General features: G+C 44.7%; 1 protein-coding gene across 11 annotated transcripts in view; it reads left to right on the top strand.

The window, feature by feature from the left end:
• LOC110539023 (C-Jun-amino-terminal kinase-interacting protein 4) overlaps positions 1 to 17,665 on the top strand; it is a 59,625-nt gene extending 41,960 nt beyond the window's left edge. For 8 of the 11 annotated variants that reach the window (XM_090197067.1, XM_090197066.1, XM_090197065.1 and 5 more), the window contains 13 exons: positions 402 to 594; positions 829 to 1,038; positions 1,333 to 1,522; positions 1,675 to 1,791; positions 2,035 to 2,115; positions 5,182 to 5,249; positions 5,625 to 5,773; positions 6,285 to 6,456; positions 7,156 to 7,269; positions 7,850 to 7,894; positions 13,803 to 13,979; positions 14,135 to 14,278; positions 14,379 to 17,665. In XM_090197067.1, the coding sequence (XP_090053193.1) occupies positions 402 to 594; positions 829 to 1,038; positions 1,333 to 1,522; positions 1,675 to 1,791; positions 2,035 to 2,115; positions 5,182 to 5,249; positions 5,625 to 5,773; positions 6,285 to 6,456; positions 7,156 to 7,269; positions 7,850 to 7,894; positions 13,803 to 13,979; positions 14,135 to 14,278; positions 14,379 to 14,497 (1,779 nt within the window). In that variant the 3' untranslated portion in view covers positions 14,498 to 17,665. The remainder of the gene's footprint in view (positions 1 to 401; positions 595 to 828; positions 1,039 to 1,332; positions 1,523 to 1,674; positions 1,792 to 2,034; positions 2,116 to 5,181; positions 5,250 to 5,624; positions 5,774 to 6,284; positions 6,457 to 7,155; positions 7,270 to 7,849; positions 7,895 to 13,802; positions 13,980 to 14,134; positions 14,279 to 14,378) is intronic. The other 3 variants (XM_090197072.1, XM_090197071.1, XM_090197064.1) reach the window with 1 other exon arrangement.
• The last annotated feature ends 7,057 nt before the right edge of the window (positions 17,666 to 24,722 follow it).

The raw sequence follows: 24,722 nt of genomic DNA, 5'->3' as shown, positions 1-24,722 counted from the left end.
CAGTCAACAAAAGTACTGTATGCTGGAACTTTATACAATATAAGTGTGTTTAAAACAGTTTAATGCTGTTTTTGAGAGCTTGTACTGTAAATGACTGGAGAAAGCAGACTGGATGGTAATACATACAGACACAAGTTAAAGCTCTCATATTTACTAGTACTGGCCTCAAGCCATCATGACAGGCCTCAGTCGAGTCAACATCGTTAGCCCTTATACATACTAGTCCTGGTATAATGGAGCTCATGATCAGTCTGTCCTGTCCTTGCTCATGATCAGTCTGTCATGTCCTTACTCATGATCAGTCTGTCCTGTCCTTACTCATGATCAGTCTGTCCTGTCCTTGCTCATGATCAGCCTGTCCTGTCCTTACTCATGATCAGTCTGTCCTGTCCTTGCTTCAGGAGCAGGAGAAAGGTGACCAGGAGAAGGAGAAGGAGCTGCGCCTGCAGGATGAGATGTCCTGCAGGGTGTGGATCTGTACCAGTACCCACTCCTCTACTAAAGTCATGGTGCTGGAGGCCAACCAGCCCTCTGACCTGCTGGACAGCTTCTACGCCTGCAACTCACACGTCCTCTGCATCGCCAGCATACCAGGTGTGTGTGTGATGTTTGTGTGTAGTTTGTGTGTGTATGTTTGTGTACAGTTTATGAGGAATTTATAGTATTAAAATTCCTCATAATGTCTCAAGATGGGTCTGTGTATGTCAGTGTTGGCTGGTGTTACCCTCAATCAGATGAAGGGGTCATTGTAACGTCTGAATGGAATGAATAAAACGGTACTGTGTGTGTGTGCTCACTTCTGTGTGTTTTCACATGTCTGTTTCTCAGGTGTGTTGGAGACAGACTACCCTGCAGGGGAGGAGCTACCTGTACCCCAGGACCTGGAGTCCGGGCCAGTTGATGGCGTGTCATTGACAGGCAGCGTGGCCAGTCTGGGCTCCGCGGGCAGCGACGGCGCCTTGGCAACGGAAGGGACCACCGCCGTCCTCCAGATGGCCGGGGCAGGGCTCAATGACCTCCCGGCCCAGCACAGCTCAGGTAACACAGACACAGGAACTGGCCGCGGTTCAGGACATTATAGCAGTGGTCACCTCCATCACTAGTCCTGGAGAGATACAGGGTTTGAAGGCATTTGTTCCTGCCCAGAACTATACCATTTCATTCAACCAGGAGTAGTTGAATGAGGGGTTTTTAATGTTGGCATTTTCACACTTTCACACACATTAAAACTGGGGTATGCCCTGGGTTCCACCCTGAATCATCCTTTTGTATCTAATGCATACTTACTGTAATATTTTCTCTCTACAAATTCCCCCTACCTCCACCCAACAGTGGATCTGTCCAGAGAGCCCAGTCCTGCAGAGGATGGGGTCCCCACGGCGGAAGAGGCCACAGAGGCTACAGAGGAGGGGGAGGAGAACCAGGGGCTGGTCGTCAGTCAGCCAGGCATCTACACAGAACACGTGTTCACAGACCCTCTGGGAGCCGGTCACCATGAGTCCTCCACTGCAGACACACAGAGGTGAGACTGTCTGACCTAGTACTAGTTAGTAGTGACCTGACCAGGGACAACTCTGGTCCCTTGTTTAAGGCACTGGGTTTTATACATGAGTGATTAATGTGTGTTTGATACACTAAAGCTCACCAGCCCTGTTCTTTCTCTCTGTCTCCCAGGGACCAGGATGGGGTGGGTGAGGCGTCTCTTCCCGACGACATGCTCCCTGCTGGGGAGGACGTCCAGAGGATGAGCAGCGCCCTGCCCACCATGTGGCTGGGGGCCCAGAACGGATGGTGAGGACAAGGGAGTGGTCACCAGGGGCCACTAGGGCCACACAGAAATAAATGAGTATGGAATATACAGTAGAATCTCTTTGGTCAAGAAAAGAAAAATGCATTATAAATTTTTTGTAATTTCTCTGTTAATTTTTTTTTATGCACCCTGATCCATATAATTATCTTTAGAAAATCAGCCCCATTTATTTGGGGATTGTGTTTCTTAATCTTTGTCTCCTCTCTTGTCTCCTCCCTCTCTAGTTTGTATGTGCACTCGTCTGTGGCTCGGTGGAGGAAGTGTCTCCACGCCATCAAGCTAAAGGACTCCATCCTCAACATAGTGTGAGTACTCTGAGGACTCTTTTCCAACAGTCTTGAAGGAGTTCCCACAAATGCTGAGCACTTGTTGGCTGCTTTTCCTTCACTCTGCAGTCCAACTCATCCCAAACCATCTCAATTGGGTTGAGGTCAGGTGATTGTGGAGGCCAGGTCATCTGATGCAGCACTCCATCACTCTCCTTCTTGGTCAAGTAGCCCTTACACAGTCTGGAGGTGTGTGTTTAGGGTCATTGTCCTGCTGAAAAACAAATGATAGTCCCACTAAGAGCAAACCAGATGGGATGGCGTATCGCTGCAGAATGCTGTGGTAGCCATGCTGGTTAAGTGTGGCTTGAATTCTAAAAAAAAATCACTGACATTGTCACCAGCAAAGCACCCCCACACCATCACACCTCCTCCTCCATGCTTCACGGTGGGAACTACACATGCGGTAATCATCCGTTCACCTATTCTGCGTCTCACAAAAACACAGAGGTTGGAACCAAAAATCAGAAATTTGGACTCATCAGACCAAAGGACAGATTTCCACCGGTCTAATGTCCTTGGCGCTTGTTTCTTGGCTCAAACAAGTCTCTTCTTCTTATTGGTGTCTTTGAGTAGTGGTTTCTTTGCTGCAATTCGGCCAATTCACACAGTCATTTTGATATAATGTATTTTACTATAATGAACTTATCCTCTGCAGCAGAGGTAACTCTGGGTCTTCCTTTCCTGTGGCGGTCCTCATAAGAGCCATTTCATCAAAGTGCTTGGTGTTTGTTGCAACTGCGCTTGAAGAAACTTTGAAAGTTCTTGAAATTTTGCAGATTGACCGACCTTCATGTCTTAAAGTAATGATGGACTGTCATTTCTCTTTGCTTATTTGAGCTGTTCTTGCCTTGTCACAACACAACTGATTGGCTCAAATGCATTAAGGAAAGAAATTCTGCATATTAACTTTTAACAAGGCACGCCTGTTGATTGAAATGTATTCCAGGTTACTACCACATGAAGCTGGTTGAGAGAATGCCAAGAGCGTGCAAAGCTGTCATCAAGGCAAAGAGTGGTTATTTTGAAGAATTTCAAATATTAAATCTATTTTGATTTGTTTAACACTTTTTTTGGTTACTGCATGATTCCATATTTGTTATTTCGTAGTTTTGATGTCTTAACTATTATTCTACGTAGAAAATAGTCAAATTAAAGAATGAGTAGGTGTGTCCAAACTTTTGACTGATACCCTACATGATTGATATGATTTATTGATTATTTCACACACAAAGGTTCTCAAAGAGAGACAGACAGTACTTGTACTGACTATTCAGGCCATGTAAATCTCACCAGACATGTCTTGTAGTGACTATTCAGGCCATGTAAATCTCACCAGACATGTCTTGTAGTGAGTATTCAGGCCATGCATATCTCACCAGACATGTCTTGTAGTGAGTATTCAGGCCATGTATATCTCACCAGACATGTCTTGTAGTGAGTATTCAGGCCATGTGTATCTCACCAGACATGTCTTGTAGTGAGTATTCAGGCCATGTATATCTCACCAGACACTACTTGTAGTGAGTATTCAGGCCATGTATATCTCACCAGACATCTCTTGTAGTGAGTATTCAGGCCATGTATATCTCACCAGACACTACTTGTAGTGAGTATTCAGGCCATGTATATCTCACCAGACATGTCTTGTAGTGAGTATTCAGGCCATGCATATCTCACCAGACATGTCTTGTAGTGAGTATTCAGGCCATGTATATCTCACCAGACATGTCTTGTAGTGAGTATTCAGGCCATGTATATCTCACCAGACATGTCTTGTAGTGAGTATTCAGGCCATGTATATCTCACCAGACATGTCTTGTAGTGAGTATTCAGGCCATGTATATCTCACCAGACATGTCTTGTAGTGAGTATTCAGGCCATGTATATCTCACCAGACATGTCTTGTAGTGAGTATTCAGGCCATGTATATCTCACCAGACATGTCTTGTAGTGAGTATTCAGGCCATGTATATCTCACCAGACATGTCTTGTAGTGAGTATTCAGGCCATGTATATCTCACCAGACATGTCTTGTAGTGAGTATTCAGGCCATGTATATCTCACCAGACATGTCTTGTAGTGAGTATTCAGGCCATGTATATCTCACCAGACATGTCTTGTAGTGAGTATTCAGGCCATGTATATCTCACCAGACATGTCTTGTACTGACTATTCAGGCCATGTAAATCTCACCAGACATGTCTTGTAGTGAGTATTCAGGCCATGTATATCTCACCAGACATGTCTTGTAGTGAGTATTCAGGCCATGTGTATCTCACCAGACATGTCTTGTAGTGAGTATTCAGGCCATGTATATCTCACCAGACACTACTTGTAGTGAGTATTCAGGCCATGTATATCTCACCAGACATCTCTTGTAGTGAGTATTCAGGCCATGTATATCTCACCAGACACTACTTGTAGTGAGTATTCAGGCCATGTATATCTCACCAGACATGTCTTGTAGTGAGTATTCAGGCCATGTATATCTCACCAGACATGTCTTGTAGTGAGTATTCAGGCCATGTATATCTCACCAGACATGTCTTGTAGTGAGTATTCAGGCCATGTATATCTCACCAGACATGTCTTGTAGTGAGTATTCAGGCCATGTATATCTCACCAGACATGTCTTGTAGTGAGTATTCAGGCCATGTATATCTCACCAGACATGTCTTGTAGTGAGTATTCAGGCCATGTATATCTCACCAGACATGTCTTGTAGTGAGTATTCAGGCCATGTATATCTCACCAGACATGTCTTGTAGTGAGTATTCAGGCCATGTATATCTCACCAGACATGTCTTGTAGTGAGTATTCAGGCCATGTATATCTCACCAGACATGTCTTGTAGTGAGTATTCAGGCCATGTATATCTCACCAGACATGTCTTGTAGTGAGTATTCAGGCCATGTATATCTCACCAGACATGTCTTGTAGTGAGTATTCAGGCCATGTATATCTCACCAGACATGTCTTGTAGTGAGTATTCAGGCCATGTATATCTCACCAGACATGTCTATGTGTGCTCTCTGTCTGCAGGCATGTGAGAGGAAGAGTCCTGGTTGCCTTGGCTGATGGCACATTGGCTATATTCCATAGAGGCCTGGGTAAGGATGCATTGATTCAAGCCATATTGTGATGCAGGTTAGCGTTTTTGTAATAAATCTTCTAGCTGGCCCAGCCACAAAGTAATACAAAATTAATTTAAACCTAACCATAACCGTAACCACACTGCTAACCCTAATGCCTAACCCCAACCTTAAATTAAGACCCAAACGCAAATGTGTGTTTATATGAATTTTTACAATATAGACAATTGTGACTTTACAGCTGTCCTATCTAGCGGAAATCACTCAGTTCTGCCTCCAGGACCAGACTCTAATAAACGTAAACCTGCAATTGTGATGCTCCCTGGAGTAAAACGGCTTGGCAGCCATTTTGTGTCACAAGCATATAGTTTGTGTGTGTTTCTCCCTATGCAGAGGGACAGTGGGATCTGACCAACTACCACCTACTAGACCTGGGCCGGCCGCACCACTCTATCCGCTGTATGACAGTGGTGCATGACAAGGTGTGGTGTGGCTACAGGAACAAGATCTACGTCATCCAACCCAGGGCCATGAGGATAGAGGTACATCATCTGACGTGGTTTATACTGGAAACCTTCTGATGGTAGAAGGGGGGACAGTGTAAAGCGATTTGTGTTTCAGAAAAGTGCTAGATAAATGGGAATCCTTATGACTTTCCCCACAGCTGTTAGAAGTCTTTTCCAAAACACCCAAAAGGAAGTTTCACAAAATGACACTTAAAGTTATTGTATAATCTCCCTTTTGGTTTGAAGATGTTTTGTTGCTCTAATTGTCGTAGTTCTACTTTTAAGACTTTCATCCATGAAATTGATGAAGGCCCTTTGGTGACTTATTCCACATAGGTTAGAATAACTCCAGCCCACTTTGTCCTTTGAGATCTCATTGTCTTATGTTTCTTGTGATCTAACACTTGTGTATTCTCTCAACAGTACAACCACAATCAAATAGAATATACACTGTATATCGGCCCATGATGTCTGTGCAATATCTGATAGTGATATAGTGTGGTTTAACATGGTTATAATGCTACCTTCTCTATTTCCTCCTGTGTAGAAGTTGTTTGACGCCCACCCCCGGAAGGAGAGTCAGGTGCGTCAGCTGGCCTGGGTGGGAGATGGGATCTGGGTATCCATCCGCCTGGACTCCACCCTCAGACTGTTCCACGCCCACACCTACCAGCACCTCCAGGATGTCGACATAGAGCCCTACGTCTCCAAGATGCTGGGTACTGTACATTGACTCACTGTTTAAATCAATACAACTTTATTGGCATGAAGTATTGACATTGACAAAGCAGAGGAGTTTTAGGATGGTAGATGAAAAATAACTTTGTTTCAATAGAATGCATGGGGAATACGTGAATGATTGTGCTTAGGACTGTTGCGGTTACTGTATTACCACCACACCGGCGTCATGAGTCATGGCCTCGGTCAAATTCCACATGACCGTTGATTCACAGTAATCTTCTCTTATGCACTCTGGACATGCGTTGGTACAGTAGCACCCAACTCGCTAACGACCGTCAGGTCGCGCTAATGGTCCGGTACTCAGGGCTCTATTGTCCCTCTAACCACTCTGACATCAATGCAAATGAAATCGAAAAACACATCATCAAAACAGTACCATGCTTATATATTTTGTCTTGCCCATTCACCCTCTGAATGGCACACAAACACAATCCATGTCTCAATTGTCTCAAGGCTTAAAAATCCTTCTTTAAACTGTCTCTTCCACTTCGTCTACGCTGATTGAAGTGGATTTAACATGAATAATGGATCCTAGATTTCACCTGGATTCACCCGGTCAGTCTGTCATGGGAAGTGTTTTGTACACTCAGTGTACATTGTTACCCTGTAACACTGTCAATTTAGCATGAGTTTAAGCAGTGTTATGACCCTGTCCTCTCTTCTCTCCCCTTCTCTAGGTACGGGTAAACTGGGCTTCTCCTTCGTCAGGATCACAGCCCTCATGATATCCTGTAGCCGTCTGTGGGTCGGAACAGGAAATGGTGTCATCATCTCCATCCCGCTGTCAGAAGGTAAGTCCATACCAGCTACATCTCAGTCATCTAAGATGGCCTCCTCTCCTCACCTTCCCTCAATCATTGTTCCTTGCCCCTTGAAAATGTTCACGTCCCTCAAAATACCATGTTTTATAACAACGCAACGATCAACAAATATTTTTTAAGCCACTGTATAAAGTTGTTGGATGGTGAAAAGGTTTATCTACTTTAACTTGGCCCATTCATTCATGCAGGTTGACGTTTATTGAGCGATTTCCACTTGATGGGCCAGCTGCAAAGTCAAAATTGGCTATATTGTACAAAGTCATTATCAGAAATGAGCTTTTTGGTCTTAATTGAAGGTTAGGCATAAGGTTAGCAGTGTGGTTACAGTTAGGGTTTAATGTCTGTGGCTGTGCCAGCTAGTGGCTATCCTGCTGAGCTGCCTCAGTACATGAGTCATCCCAATAAATACCAACCTGCTGAATTAACACTCATACAGTGAATGAAACAGCTCCAATTAGCTGTCTGTAAAGGAGAGAGTGGGTATTCATAGACTCTCTACTCCTCCGCTGCTCCATATATCCCTCCTCCTCTCCTCCCTCTTTCACTGAAGCTATAGGTCCTCCTCAGCATGGAGTCTTACTGAGGGGCCTCAGGGGTGAGTCTCCATCACACAGCAAGCTTAACCAGACTTCTCCCTTTCTTTACTACTCTGTTTCTCTCCCTCTGTCCCTCCTCCTCTGTCCTGCTGTCTTGCCCTTTCTATCTCTAGTGCTTCTATTCCTAGTCAGTTCCATATAGCTGCATCTTCTCCTCTTTTCTCTCTACCCTTCTCTCTCTCTATCCTCCTCTCCGTGTATTTGGGCCTGGTTTGTGCTCTTTGGTCAGTTCTGGTCTCTCCCTGCCTGTTGTTTCTGATCCTGGTAGTGGGTCTCTGGTCTCTCCCTGCCTGTTGTTTCTGATCCTAGTAGTGGGTCTCTGGTCTCTCCCTGCCTGTTGTTTCTGATCCTAGTAGTGGGTCTCTGGTCTCTCCCTGCCTGTTGTTTCTGATCCTAGTAGTGGGTCTCTGGTCTCTCCTTAAGTTAGTTTTCTGCTTCTCTCTATGCGGCTAGACAAACAAACAGACCCAACTGACTGCTTCATTGTCTGTGCAGGGCAGGGCAGTCACAGTCATTGTCGCTCTGTTGATGTCTTTTAGTTTTAACTTGTCTGTGTTGTTTCTAAATGTTTCACTCCATTCATTCATTTCATAACGACTCCTTCCTTTCCATGTGTAGCATGTTTACAGCGTGACCTTGGCTTTGGGTCTACTGTATGTGTTTTCAGGATGGCCTTGCTGTCCTTGCTGTCCATCATTGAGTTCCAAGATGGCGTAGCAGTAGGACGTGTTGTCGTGTTCCTTGTATATATCGTTTGTTTTCGTTTCGTTTTCTTCACATATCTTTAAAACTTTTTGCTGAACCTCAACTTCTTCTAAATACTCTCCTGCAACCCGCCTCACCCAACGTAGCTTTTTTTCCTAAAGTATTTATATTTACTTCGGATCTGGAACCCCTCAACTGAAGCTAGCCAACTAGCAAACTAACTACCAGCTTCAGCAAAACATTGCTAGCGGTCTTCAGCTAACCGGTCAGCTAACCGGTCATCAGCTAACCTTTAGCTCGGAAAGCTCTCGCCAGTTCGAACAACGCGACTCTAACCAGAGCATAACGGACCTATCTATTATTTTATTTTTATTTTTCACCCCCGGATTCCCATCGCAAACGGAACATTTTGAGCTCCTGGGCTACAATATCCAGACCCACGACCGGTCCATTGATGTCACCGCATGAAGAGGAATAAACAGACTCCCCCCATCGCGACGTCCCCAAAGGCTAACTCTCTAGCCCTTGCTATCTCCTTGCTTGCAAATTCGGCCTGCTAACTGCTAGCTTGTTTAGCCCGGTCCGCTAACTGCTACCGTGTTTAGCACCGTCTACTAACTGTTAGCTTGTTAGCACAGGCCTGCTAACCATCTGAATCGCCGCGTCCCAAACACTCACTGAACCCATATTTACTTTCTATCCCTTTTCGATTTTTTATTTGTTTATACCTTCCGGTAACCTGCCTCACCCAATGTGATACGGAACCGCTATTATCTTTACAGTTTTAGAACACACTCAAGAACCTTCAGAAGCTAACCAGCTAACTGGCTACAAGCTATTTAGTCATTGTTAGTTTTCTAACCTGGATAACACTCGCCAGTCCAGCTTCCCTGCCCCATCCACCGCTGCCCCTTGGACACTGATCACTTGGCTACATAGCTGATGCATGCTGGACTGTCCATTAATTCACGGTAATCCATTCTGCTTGTTTATGTTTTATCTGTCGGCCCCAGCCGCATTTAGGCTCTGTGTGTAGTTAATCCGACCCTCTCTGCCTAATCAATCGCCATTCTACCTGCTGTTGTTGTGCTAGCTGATTAGCTGCTGTTGTCTCACCTACTGTTTTAGCTAGCTCTCCCAATTCAACACCTGTGATTACTGTATGCCTTGCTGTATGTCTCTCTCAAATGTCAATATGCCTTGTATACTGTTGTGCAGGTTAGTTATCATTGTTTTAGTTTACAATGGAGCCCCTAGTTCCACTCTTTATACCCCTGATACCTCCTTTGTCCCACCCCCCACACATGCGGTGACCTCACCCATTACAACCAGCATGTCCAGAGATACAACCTCTCTCATCATCACCCAGTGCCTGGGCTTACCTCCGCTGTACCCGCACCCCACCATACCCCTGTCTGCGCATTATGCCCTGAATATATTCTACCATGCCCAGAAACCTGCTCCTCTTATTCTCTGTCCCCAACGCCCTAGGCGACCAGTTTTGATAGCCTTCAGCCGCACCCTCATACTACTCCTTCTCTGTTCCGCGGGTGATGTGGAGGTAAACCCAGGCCCTGCATGTCCCCAGGCACCCTCATTTGTTGACTTCTGTGATCGAAAAAGCCTTGGTTTCATGCATGTCAACATCAGAAGCCTCCTCCCTAAGTGTGTCTTACTCACTGCTCTAGCACACTCTGCTAACCCTGATGTCCTTGCCGTGTCTGAATCCTGGCTCAGGAAGGCCACCAAAAATTCTGAGATTTCCATACCCAACTATAACATCTTCCGTCAAGATAGAACTGCCAAAGGGGGAGGAGTTGCAGTCTACTGCAGAGATAGCCTGCAAAGTAATGTCATACTCTCCAGGTCCATACCCAAACAGTTCGAACTACTAATTTTGAAAATTACTCTCTCCAGAAATAAGTCTCTCACTGTTGCCGCCTGCTACCGACCCCCCTCAGCTCCCAGCTGTGCCCTGGACACCATTTGTGAATTGATCGCCCCCCATCTAGCTTCAGAGTTTGTTCTGTTAGGTGACCTAAACTGGGATATGCTTAACACCCCGGCAGTCCTACAATCTAAGCTAGATGCCCTCAATCTCACTCAAATCATCAAGGAACCCACCAGGTACAACCCTAACTCTGTAAACAAGGGCACCCTCATTGACGTCATCCTGACCAACTGGCCCTCCAAATACACCTCCGCTGTCTACAACCAGGATCTCAGCGATCACTGCCTCATTGCCTGTATCCACTACGGAGCCGCAGTCAAACGACCACCCCTCATCACTGTCAAACGCTCCCTAAAACACTTCTGTGAGCAGGCCTTTCTAATCGACCTGGCCCGGGTATCCTGGAAGGACATTGACCTCATCCCGTCAGTTGAGGATGCCTGGTCTTTCTTTAAAAGTAACTTCCTCACCATTTTAGATAAGCATGCTCCGTTCAAAAAATGCAGAACTAAGAACAGATATAGCCCCTGGTTCACTCCAGACCTGACTGCCCTCGACCAGCACAAAAACATCCTGTGGCGGACTGCGCTAACATCGAATAGTCCCCGCGATATGCAACTGTTCAGGGAAGTCAGGAACCAATACACACAGTCAGTCAGGAAAGCTAAAGCCAACTTCTTCAGGCAGAAGTTTGCATCCTGTAGCTCCAACTCCAAAAAGTTCTGGGACACTGTGAAGTCCATGGAGAACAAGAGCACCTCCTCCCAGCTGCCCACTGCACTGAGATTAGGTAACATGGTCACCACCGATAAATCCATGATTATCGAAAACTTCAACAAGCATTTCTCAACGGCTGGCCATGCCTTCCGCCTGGCTACTCCAACCTCGGACAACAGCTCCCCCCCCCCCGCAGCTACTCGCCCAAGCCTCTCCAGGTTCTCCTTTACCCAAATCCAGATAGCAGATGTCCTGAAAGAGCTGCAAAACCTGGACCCGTACAAATCAGCTGGGCTGGACAATCTGGACCCTCTATTCCTGAAACTATCCGCCGCCATTGTCGCAACCCCTATTACCAGCCTGTTCAACCTCTCTTTCATATCGTCTGAGATCCCCAAGGATTGGAAAGCTGCCGCAGTCATCCCCCTCTTCAAAGGGGGCGACACCCTGGACCCAAACTGTTACAGACCTATATCCATCCTGCCCTGCCTATCTAAGGTCTTCGAAAGCCAAGTCAACAAACAGGTCACTGACCATCTTGAATCCCACCGTACCTTCTCCGCTGTGCAATCTGGTTTCCGAGCCGGTCACGGGTGTACCTCAGCCACGCTCAAGGTACTAAACGATATCATAACCGCCATCGATAAAAGACAGTACTGTGCAGCCGTCTTCATAGACCTTGCCAAGGCTTTCGACTCTGTCAATCACCGTATTCTTATCGGCAGACTCAGTAGCCTCGGTTTTTCGGATGACTGCCTTGCCTGGTTCACCAATTACTTTGCAGACAGAGTTCAGTGTGTCAAATCGGAGGGCATGCTGTCCGGTCCTCTGGCAGTCTCTATGGGGGTGCCACAGGGTTCAATTCTCGGGCCGACTCTTTTCTCTGTATATATCAATGATGTTTCTCATGCTGCGGGCGATTCCCTGATCCACCTCTACGCAGACGACACCATTCTATATACTTCCGGCCCGTCCTTGGACACTGTGCTATCTAACCTCCAAACGAGCTTCAATGCCATACAGCACTCCTTCCGTGGCCTCCAACTGCTCTTAAACGCTAGTAAAACCAAATGCATGCTTTTCAACCGTTCGCTGCCTGCACCCGCACGCCTGACCAGCATCACCACCCTGGATGGTTCCGACCTTGAATATGTGGACATCTATAAGTACCTAGGTGTCTGGCTAGACTCTAAACTCTCCTTCCAGACCCATATCAAACATCTCCAATCGAAAATCAAATCAAGAGTCGGCTTTCTATTCCGCAACAAAGCCTCCTTCACTCACGCCGCCAAACTTACCCTAGTAAAACTGACTATCCTACCGATCCTCGACTTCGGCGACGTCATCTACAAAATTGCTTCCAACACTCTACTCAGCAAACTGGATGCAGTTTATCACAGTGCCATCCGTTTTGTCACTAAAGCACCTTATACCACCCACCACTGCGACTTGTATGCTCTAGTCGGCTGGCCCTCGCTACATATTCGTCGCCAGACCCACTGGCTCCAGGTCATCTACAAGTCCATGCTAGGTAAAGCTCCGCCTTATCTCAGTTCACTGGTTACGATGGCAACACCCATCCGTAGCACGCGCTCCAGCAGGTGTATCTCACTGATCATCCCTAAAGCCAACACCTCATTTGGCCGCCTTTCGTTCCAGTTCTCTGCTGCCTGTGACTGGAACGAATTGCAAAAATCGCTGAAGTTGGAGACTTTTATCTCCCTCACCAACTTCAAACATCTGCTATCTGAGCAGCTAACCGATCGCTGCAGCTGTACATAGTCTATTGGTAAATAGCCCACCCATTTTCACCTACCTCATCCCCATACTGTTTTTATTTATTTATTTTTTATTTTTCTGCTCTTTTGCACACCAATATCTCTACCTGTACATAACCATCTGATCATTTATCACTCCAGTGTTAATCTGCATAATTGTAATTATTTGCCTACCTCATGCCTTTTGCACACAATGTATATATAGACTCCCCTTTTTTTCTACTGTGTTATTGACTTGTTAATTGTTTACTCCATGTGTAACTCTGTGTTGTCTGTTCACACTGCTATGCCTTATCTTGGCCAGGTCGCAGTTGCAAATGAGAACTTGTTCTCAACTAGCCTACCTGGTTAAATAAAGGTGAAATAAAAAAAAAATAATAAAAAAAGGCACAGCCCTTAGCCGTGGTATATTGGACCTATACCACAAACACCCAAGGTGCCTTTTTGCTATTATAAACTGGTTACCAACGTAATTAGAGCAGTACAAATAAACATTTTTGTCATACTCGTGGTATACGATCTGATATACCATGGCTGTCAGTCCATCAGCATTCAGGGATCGAACATCCAGTTTATAATGGAGGCTTTGCAGTGTGCCGCTTGCTATGGATGGATAACAAGCTAAATGGATTCACTTCGCAAAACATTACAGTTAAGAAATGCTTAATTTAAGGCCAGGAGTTTTTCCTGACATCATTACTCTATAGGTTTTGTTTTTAACTCTATAGTTGTCTTGTTGTTGTTGTGACGTTGTAGCCAACAAGACAGCGGGTGCAGTGCCAAATCGCCCTGGCGGTGCCGTGCGGGTGTTCAGTGAGGAGGGCACGGAGAGCACTTTGCCAGGCAGCTTCGTGCCCTACTGTTCCATGGCACAGGCACAGCTGTGTTTCCACGGACACAGAGATGCAGTCAAGTTCTTTGCAGCCGTCCCAGGTAAGTAGCAAGGGGTAGTGATCATTAGGGTGTGCTACATTTTGCAACAGAAAATAAAAATTATTCTGCGCAGGCAGTCCCTTCCTACCTGTTTCATTCAGTTTTCTTCCTGAACTTGACCGAGGAAGTACTCAATACTTAACTTCCTGTTCCAGGTCAGGTGATCCCGTCCCCCGGGCCCGGAGGGGATTCTGGGTCGGATGACCCCGCCTCTGAATCGTCTGACATGGCGACCTCTGAACCTGCCAAAACCTTCCTGGTCATGAGTGGAGGAGAAGGCTACATCGACTTCAGAATGGGTGAGTGTGTGTGTGTGTGTGTGTGTGTGTGTGTGTGTGTGTGTGTGTGTGTGTGTGTGTGTGTGGGTATGACATTATATGACGTATCTCTCCTCAACAGGTGATGATGTAGGAGAGGTGGATGGCAGCCTATCGGAGCCCACAATGAAGCAGGCCACCCCCGCCAAACCAGAACGCAGCCACATCATCGTCTGGCAAGTCACTTCCTGCCAGGAGTGAGCCAATCACAGACTGCCACATCACTACTCGGTCGCACAACCCCCCCGCATGCCCCTCCCTTAGGTTTTAAGTTGTTATTATTGATATTATTATTACTACTGTGGATGACTACATTGTTGCTAAGGATTCTTTTAGTGTCTGTTTTAAATGTATCCATGAATTTGGGGCCTAATGTTTGCCAGGTTAAAGTGAAGCAGTGAAGTCAACTCCTGATAAGTGCACATGGGATAGATAAGTGCACTCATTTTTTAAGTGCAGTGCACTTCACCGGGCCCTTTTCAAACCGTTGTTTTCACTTGCTCCAGATATCTGCAGCACATTCTAGAAGTCGACTGCGGTATAAAGGCAGCTCAGTGTTTTAAAGTAACTGTCCAGTGAAAATCTCACTTTTAGAAGTTTGTATTCTGTTAACTCATACTCAAATAATATTGTTGACACTTCAAATCCTCCACCTCAAACTTGTATCTCAAACAGACCGTTTCAAAAATGCTTGCTTTTCCTCATTGAGGATGATGTCATCCTCCTGAGGAGGATGAGCTGGCCAATCAGCGGTCTACTCACATGAATAGTTTTAATGACCGGTATATGCCCACACCATTCTGTTGTTGGGGTAAGTCCACACCATTCTGTTGTTGGGGTAAGTCCACACCATTCTGTTGTTGGGGTAAGTCCACACCATTCTGTTGTTGGGTTAAGTCCACACCATTCTGTTGTTGGGTTAAGTCCACACCATTCTGTTGTTGGGTTAAGTCCACACCATTCTGTTGTTGGGTTAAGTCCACACCATTCTGTTGTTGGGTTAAGTCCACACCATTCTGTTGTTGGGTTAAGTCCACACCATTCTGTTGTTGGGTTAAGTCCACACCATTCTGTTGTTGGGGTAAGTCCACACCATTCTGTTGTTGGGTTAAGTCCACACCATTCTGTTGTTGGGTTAAGTCCACACCATTCTGTTGTTGGGGTAAGTCCACACCATTCTGTTGTTGGGTTAAGTCCACACCATTCTGTTGTTGGGTTAAGTCCACACCATTCTGTTGTTGGGTTAAGTCCACACCATTCTGTTGTTGGGGTAAGTCCACACCATTCTGTTGTTGGGTTAAGTCCACACCATTCTGTTGTTGGGGTACCTCCACACCATTCTGTTGTTGGGGTAAGTCCACACCATTCTGTTGTTGGGTTAAGTCCACACCATTCTGTTGTTGGGTTAAGTCCACACCATTCTGTTGTTGGGTTAAGTCCACACCATTCTGTTGTTGGGTTAAGTCCACACCATTCTGTTGTTGGGTTAAGTCCAAACCATTCTGTTGTTGGGGTAAGTCCACACCATTCTGTTGTTGGGGTAAGTCCACACCATTCTGTTGTTGGGTTAAGTCCACACCATTCTGTTGTTGGGTTAAGTCCACACCATTCTGTTGTTGGGTTAAGTCCAAACCATTCTGTTGTTGGGGTAAGTCCACACCATTCTGTTGTTGGGGTAAGTCCACACCATTCTGTTGTTGGGGTAAGTCCACACCATTCTGTTGTTGGGGTACCTCCACACCATTCTGTTGTTGGGTTAAGTCCACACCATTCTGTTGTTGGGTTAAGTCCACACCATTCTGTTGTTGGGTTAAGTCCACACCATTCTGTTGTTGGGTTAAGTCCACACCATTCTGTTGTTGGGTTAAGTCCACACCATTCTGTTGTTGGGTTAAGTCCACACCATTCTGTTGTTGGGGTAAGTCCACACCATTCTGTTGTTGGGGTAAGTCCACACCATTCTGTTGTTGGGGTAAGTCCACACCATTCTGTTGTTGGGGTAAGTCCACACCATTCTGTTGTTGGGGTAAGTCCACACCATTCTGTTGTTGGGGTACCTCCACACCATTCTGTTGTTGGGGTACCTCCACACCATTCTGTTGTTGGGTTAAGTCCACACCATTCTGTTGTTGGGTTAAGTCCACACCATTCTGTTGTTGGGGTAAGTCCACACCATTCTGTTGTTGGGGTAAGTCCACACCATTCTGTTGTTGGGGTAAGTCCACACCATTCTGTTGTTGGGGTAAGTCCACACCATTCTGTTGTTGGGTTAAGTCCACACCATTCTGTTGTTGGGGTAAGTCCACACCATTCTGTTGTTGGGGTAAGTCCACACCATTCTGTTGTTGGGTTAAGTCCACACCATTCTGTTGTTGGGTTAAGTCCACACCATTCTGTTGTTGGGGTAAGTCCACACCATTCTGTTGTTGGGGTAAGTCCACACCATTCTGTTATTGGGGTAAGTCCACACCATTCTGTTGTTGGGGTAAGTCCACACCATTCTGTTGTTGGGGTAAGTCCACACCATTCTGTTGTTGGGGTAAGTCCACACCATTCTGTTGTTGGGGTACCTCCACACCATTCTGTTGTTGGGGTACCTCCACACCATTCTGTTGTTGGGTTAAGTCCACACCATTCTGTTGTTGGGTTAAGTCCACACCATTCTGTTGTTGGGGTAAGTCCACACCATTCTGTTGTTGGGGTAAGTCCACACCATTCTGTTGTTGGGGTAAGTCCACACCATTCTGTTGTTGGGGTAAGTCCACACCATTCTGTTGTTGGGGTAAGTCCACACCATTCTGTTGTTGGGTTAAGTCCACACCATTCTGTTGTTGGGTTAAGTCCACACCATTCTGTTTTTGGGTTAAGTCCACACCATTCTGTTGTTGGGTTAAGTCCACACCATTCTGTTGTTGGGTTAAGTCCACACCATTCTGTTGTTGGGGTAAGTCCACACCATTCTGTTGTTGGGTTAAGTCCACACCATTCTGTTGTTGGGGTAAGTCCACACCATTCTGTTGTTGGGGTAAGTCCACACCATTCCATAGAAAAGCTGCTTTTATTTATTTTTTACATACTTACATTTTTAAAACTAGGAAAACTATTTCACTCATATTGTCATTAACTATAGGTCATATTTCATTGAAATGTGGAAACACTGGACAGTTACTCTAAAGGGACAGACTTATTATGCCAGGTTATTACATATGTACTGTACCACCATGTGTCGGTGCTACGTACTTCCTATAGTTCAATAAGGATCAAATAATGTCATTTTCCTGTGAGGCAAACTTCTTATATGATATTTACTGCACGTACAATAATGGCACAGGATGAACAAATAATTAAAATAACAGTACAGTCAACAAAGATGAGGAACTGCATTATATTGATTTAAGATGCCATTGAATAAGGGAACATCAGTATTGTATGTTTAGAAGCAGAAGACAAAAGGGAATGGTTAAGGGGTTTTGCACTGAATTGATATCTTATGTTGTAAAGTTCTGATATGGGACTGTATGTGTGTGGGTTCACTGTCGCCTTTACCGTGTCGAGCATTTTAGATCGTAACCTTTGAACAAAACAGATTTATTTTTGCTACCTTTGTGGTGTTGGTAATGTGAGCAATGTTTGGGCACCTCTGTGTGTAGAATGGACTGTGAGATGTAATGTAGGGCCCTGTTCCAAAACTTTAAAAAGCCTTTCTTATTTCCTCACTTTCTTGAAGTAATCGGGGAGAAAAGATCCATTTTGAAGTATTGTAACGGTGTCGAAGTTAGTATCAGCCTGCATGGGGAAGTCTTGTACTGTATCTCCGTCCAAAGGTCTGCTTGCTCTGCCATTTTGGGCCAAACTCTCTGTTCCGCCATTTTGGGGAAATGTGCTCCTGCTGCAATTTAGGGTCTTCCCTCATGCTAGATCTCTCTGGCACTTTTAAACATAATGTTGGCCTCTTGAAGTAGAACACCCGTCCGTGGTAATGTTCACTTATACTAACAATGTGCTAACTATTTTAGGGGAAAAGGGTGTGACGGACTATTTATTTCTGTCAAGGTGTACCCAGTTACCAAAGGACAAAAAAAATGAAGTATGAAAAGAATATTACATGTCATTCGTATCTAACATTATCCATTTGCATCTTCTCTGGGGGTTTTAAGTAAAGTCATAATAGCAATGATTTGATGATGAATATATTTTTTGAAGGTTTCATCTCTGATAAATGGTATATTTCACAGGGAATTTATTAATGAGCGTAAGTGTTTACGTTGCACCTTAAAAAGCATTGTCCACACAGAACTAAGTCTGCTTTGTGTTGTCCACACAGAACTAAGTCTGCTTTGCATTGTCCACACAGAACTAAGTCTGCTTTGCATTGTCCACACAGAACTAAGTTTGCTTTGTGTTGTCCACACAGAACTAAGTCTGCTTTGCATTGTCCACACAGAACTAAGTCTGCTTTGTGTTGTCCACACAGAACTAAGTTTGCTTTGTGTTGTCCACACAGAACTAAGTCTGCTTTGCATTGTCCACACAGAACTAAGTCTGCTTTGCATTGTCCACACAGAACTAAGTTTGCTTTGTGTTGTCCACACAGAACTAAGTCTGCTTTGCATTGTCCACACAGAACTAAGTCTGCTTTGCATTGTCCACACAGAACTAAGTTTGCTTTGTGTTGTCCACACAGAACTAAGTCTGCTTTGCATTGTCCACACAGAACTAAGTCTGCTTTGTGTTGTCCACACAGAACTACGTTTGCTTTGTGTTGTCCACACAGAACTAAGTCTGCTTTGCATTGTCCACACAGAACTAAGTCTGCTTTGCATTGTCCACACAGAACTAAGTTTGCTTTGTGTTGTCCACACAGAACTAAGTCTGCTTTGCATTGTCCACACAGAACTAAGTCTGCTTTGCATTGTCCACACAGAACTAAGTCTGCTTTGTGTTTCATTTGTTTTTGTGTTTTTACAAATGCATTCAAATAACTTGTTTTACTTTTGATTTTGTGATCTTTGTACTTGTTGTCTGTGAGACACTTCTATAAATGAATCTGTATTTTGATGGTGTCTGTTATCCAAAAGCAGAAAAACCAATAGACAAGTGTTTCATTTTTATATATTTGAAGGAAAAAAAACTGGGTTGGGATTGGTTAGGCCTCGGCCTATTTATTTTCCAATTCAGAAGAAATAACGTTCACATCGTGTTGTAGCCATTCCAGTATTTATTTTTCTTATTGAGCCTCGGTGGTTCAGAATGTAACTTTCTACATGAAAAAACATACTAGGAGAATATTCAAAGTGATCAGTAATAATGGTGCCATAAAATGAAACCATGGTCAATAGAAAATGGAAAATACACAAGGATCAACGCTAAACAGTCCTGTAACGTCTGTGGACTGATCAGGACAACTACACATTCATGGTACCAAGCTATGCATGTTTTTTTTAAAGAACACTGCTAAGTATTGTTTGGTTCAAATCCTTGTTAACTGCCACCGTTTTGGGTGGGTAGATGTCTGCATGTGTGTGTGGCTTGCATTTGAGTGTGTGGGTGTGTGTGTGCGCGTGCGTGCGTGTGTGTATCTCCAGAGGATGGTCTGTAGTATGTACCAGGCCTTTCTCTGGGCCCCTAAAGCCGTATGGCCGTAACTGTGGTTTCTCCTGGTAAATGTTTGCTAAAACAGCATCATAGCCTTATTTTTAACAATCTATTAAACTCAATTTCATGGGGAATTCATGACGGTTGATTTATTGATTCAGCTGATTGATTAATTGATTGATTGTTTGATTGACATTTATAAGTCAACATAGCAGTTGTGCGTCAATGCATTCCGCAGGTGACAGCCAGGAAGCATAACATCACACAGAAATACTACATATCTGATTCAGAGGGGTTAAATGCAGAAGACACATTTCAGTTCAAGACATTCAGTTGTACAATTGACTACCGGTAGGTATCCCCCTTTCCCTTAATATATTATGAATTATAATGTGGCCTTAAACCTAGTGATAACCTATTTCAAATACAGAAGTTACATGTAAAAACAATACATTCTCACTTTTATCTCAATGAGACAAATGTGTTGTAAAAAGTGGAGTAAAAATGGATAGATGAGTGGCACAAATCCATTAGCAGCATTCAATGTAGCATTAACATTTTTAAGAGCTTAGTGCCATGCATGTCCCATTCTCTGCCAGTAGGGGGCAACATTATTCTGCACACAGTCAAGGGCTACAGCACCTTAAAAAACGACTTCCATGAAATTGTATTGTGATGTAATTTTACCCCACCTCCTGCTCCACCCAACTCCTCTCATAAGCCATGCAGGGCTGTGCCCAGTCTATCCTACGGACATATGTACATGCATGCTGACGTGCTTGGGTGTCTGATGTCACGCATAACCAGAGAGGGGATTCTGAGTCTGTTATGTAGCCAAGCGAGCTACTGCTACTGTTGCCATTCGTTCAGCCTCAGAGGGATGATGGTACTCTGTTAGGAAAACACCTATGACGTTCAATAGCCTGGTCTGCATCGTTTTAATGCTGTTTATGAAGAGAGAGACTGTTATGGTACACAGTCAGAACACCTCTGGCATGCCAGCTATAGCTAGTGTTTATGTAGATACATCTGTGTTTTTGTGTTCCACCCCCTCACCTCTTTCCCTCCCTCTCCTTCCTCTCCTTCTTCTCCTGCCTGTAGGTCCAACTGCTCTCCAGGTGATGACTCCACAGCAGCAGCAGGGTAACAGTATACTTGGTTATCAGGTGGATCTCACGGATCGTCTCCCACACACGTTACACAGAGGGAGATGGGGGGAGGCGAGAGAGAAAAAGAGACTGTTCCGGTGGGACATACAGAGATAGAGAAAGAGATCCTGTGTACTAGGTAATATGGTGCTCTGTGGTAGGCTGTTGTTACATCAGTCAAGGGGTAGACTAGCCCAGTCTATCCTCCCCTATCTCCCAGACTAGCCCAGTCTATCCTACCATATCTCCCAGACTAGCCCAGTCTATCCTCCCCTATCTCCCAGACTAGCCCAGTCTATCCTACCCTATCTCCCAGTACATGGAGTTAGACTCGGCTACAGTATTACATTACCAGATCAGCTGTTCTCTCTGTGTTTTCCATTTCTCTCTGTCTCTCTCTTCCTGTCTGTCTAGTGGTCTCAGACAGAGGGTGGGATGAGGCTCTGGTGCCTGTGCCTTTCTCTAGTCCAACCATCCATCCCATCTGTCTGTCTAACCCTCCCTCGAAACCAGCATAACTCTATCTCTCACTGAGCCCTAAGGATGAGGGAGTCAGATGAGGGTTGGAGGGGTGAAAAGTGAGAACCAAGTGAGAAGAGAGAGGGTGATGATATGTAGTGACAGAAGAGGGACTTGGCCCTACTGCCAGAGAGGGGAGTGTCACAGGGCAAATAGCCAGGTCAGAGAGAGAGAGATGGTGAGAGAGGGTAGATGAGAAAATGAGAGGGGGGAGATGGAATAGGAGAATAGATTGGGTGAGGGGATGATTTTAAAGGAAATAGGAAAGGGGAGAGGCTGGGCAGATGACAGGAAGGAGAAGAGGAGAGAGAGAGAACTTCCTGTGTATGTACAGCAGCCTGTGTGTGCGAGCATGCCTACGTAATTACGTGTGAGCACATGCACAAAATGTCTCCCACCTTTGTCTCCCCACAAACTGTTCAGCCACAGCTATTGTTGTTAATGTGTGTAAAGATGCTCACGTGTCCCACCAGACATTTAACACTGTCTACTCCACAGAGCCTGACCAGACACAAAACACACACATACAACCATGTTTTGAACTCTGGCCCCTATAGAGGAATTCATGGACACCCATGTCCAGTTCAGTCCAGCAGTGACTGATTCCCTCTCTTCAATTACTGACCCTCACTCTCTGTGTTTCTGGGTACAGGATGTTCAGGTGCAGGGAGGGGCTGACCATTAACGAGGACAGGAGGACAACAGGACCATAAAAATCACCCTCTCACCTATTCTGCAGTGGGGATGTGAGCACTCACGTGTTTATGTTGTGTGTGTACCTCCTCCAGTGCTGTGTGATTTAAAGCCCCTGAATGAGGAGTGTGTGCCCTTGTCCGCCCGTGGAAGCGTGCAGTATTTCACAGTCACGGCTGCAGTAGGCATTTTCCTAGCCAGCGCAGCACAGTACAGCACATTACAGCACTGTCAGGAGACACACAACGCACACAAATAAACAGAAAACACAGGACTGGGCGGGGCTTGGACATGATTGACAAGTCCATATCGATCAATAAAAGGTCACGAGAGCAGGTAAACAATGATTGACATCTCTGTATCGACCAATGAGAAGTTGTGAGAGCATATAAACAATGCTAGGGGGGTGTGGCTGTATCTGGGGACCCTGAGTCATTTGTAGAGTGTGACAGAAGCGCTGAGGGGTTGAGAGGGGGATGGTATTCAGCGTAACACCATGTGCTCCGTGAGTGAGGGAGGTCATGTCCATATGGGTGCAGTGGAGAGAGACTGGTTCCTTCTATATCTATGCTGGGTTTAATGCACAGTCCTGTCAGTCCTATCTATCTGTCTAGGTGTATGCATTGGGGGTGTTGTTCTGTGGCCCACTTTTTCATGTTTTCTGAGCAAGAGAACATGGAACTGTGTTTCCCTCTCTCTCTCTCTTCGTCTCTCTTTCAATTTAAAGGCTTTATTAGCATGGGAAACGTATGTTAACGTTGCCAAAGCAAGTGAAATAGATAATAAATAAAAGTGAAATAAACAATAAAAATGTACAGTAAACATTACACTCACAGAAGTTACAAAAGAATAAAGACATTTCAAATGTCATATTATGTCTATATACAGTGTTGTAATGATGTGCAAATAGTTCAAGTGCGAAAGGGAAAATAAATCAACATAAATATAGGTTGTATGTTTCTCTCTCTCCATCTCTCTCTGTCTCTCTTTTTCTCTCACTCCTCTCTCCATCTCTCTCTTTTACTCCTTCTCTCTCTGTCTCTCACTCTTTCTCCGTCTCTCTCTCTCTTTCTGTCTCTCTCGCCATCTCTCTCTCTCTCTTTCTCTCTCACTCCTCTCTATCTCTCTCACTCCCCCTCTCTCTTTCTCCCTCTCGCCATCTCTCACTCTATCGCTCTCTCTCCCCGTCTTTCCCTCTCTCTGTCGCTCTCTCTATAACTCTCTCTTACTCCCTCTCTCTCTCTCTCCAACTCTCTGTCTCAGACTATTCCCTCTATCTTTTTATCCTATCTCTAAGCAGTGTTTCTCATGTGCCCTAGGGAGTGTGATAGCTAGGAGAGTATGAGGAGGTGAGTGAAGCAGAAGACAGGACTAGGGGGTTATACACAAGAGAGTGGGTGAATGAAGAAGTGAATAGGTGAGTTAGTGAGAGAGTGGTTTAGTGAGTATGTGAAGGAGGGAGTAAGTGTTATTGAATAGGTGATGAGCATCAGAGTGTAGGAGACCTGTGTGTGTGGGGATTAAAGGGATGTGAGGGCGTTGGATTGTGAATATGTGAGAGTGAGTTGCCCACATGAAAAAATGCTAGTTTACTATAGAATACCACAGTACTTACTACAGAATTCTAAACTGTAGTATACTATAGGATACTATACTACACACTGTAGTATCCCTCAATCATGGGTAATACTTACTATAGCATGTTGTAGTATACTGGAGAATAATACAGTAAAAACTACAGTATTACAGTGCATTCGGAAAGTATTCAGACCACCTAAATTACAGCCTTATTATAAAATAGATTCAATTAAAAATTTAGCGAAAAAACAACAACTTTATTTACATAAGTATTCAGACCCTTTGCTATGAGACTCAAAATTGAGCTCAGGTGCATCCTGTTTCAATTGATCATCCTTGAGATGTTTCTACACTTGATTGTAGTCAACCTGTGGTAAATTCAATTGATTGGACATGATTTGGAAAGGCACCTGTCTATCTACAGTGGCTTGCGAAAGTATTCACCCCCCTTGGCATTTTTCCTATTTTGTTGCGTTACAAACTGGAATTAAAATATATTTTTATTTGATTTACACAACATGCCTATGACTTTGAAGATTCAACCTATTTTTCATTGTGAGACAAACATGAAATAAGAAAAAAAAACAAAACTAAACTAGCCAATGGTATTTTTGCCCATTCTTCTAGGCAAAACTTCTCCAGCTTCTTCAAGTTGGATGGGTTCCACTGGTGTACAGAAATCTTTAAGTCATTCCACAGATTCTCAACTGGATTGAGTTCTGGGCTATGACTAGGCCATTCCAAGACATTTAAATGTTTCCCCTTAAACCACTTGAGTGTTGCTTTAGCAGCATGCTTAGGGTCATTGTCCTGCTGGAAGGTGAACCTCTGTCCCAATCTCAAATCTCTTGATGACTGAAACAGGTTTCCCTCAAGAATTTCCCTGTATTTAG

The sequence above is a fragment of the Oncorhynchus mykiss genome, chromosome 13, assembly GCF_057628025.1.
Source record: "Oncorhynchus mykiss isolate SJ-2025 chromosome 13, ASM5762802v1, whole genome shotgun sequence".
NCBI lineage: Eukaryota > Metazoa > Chordata > Actinopteri > Salmoniformes > Salmonidae > Oncorhynchus > Oncorhynchus mykiss.
Note: the sequence above shows the minus strand (reverse complement) of the source record. Positions and strands in the feature narration are given on the sequence as shown.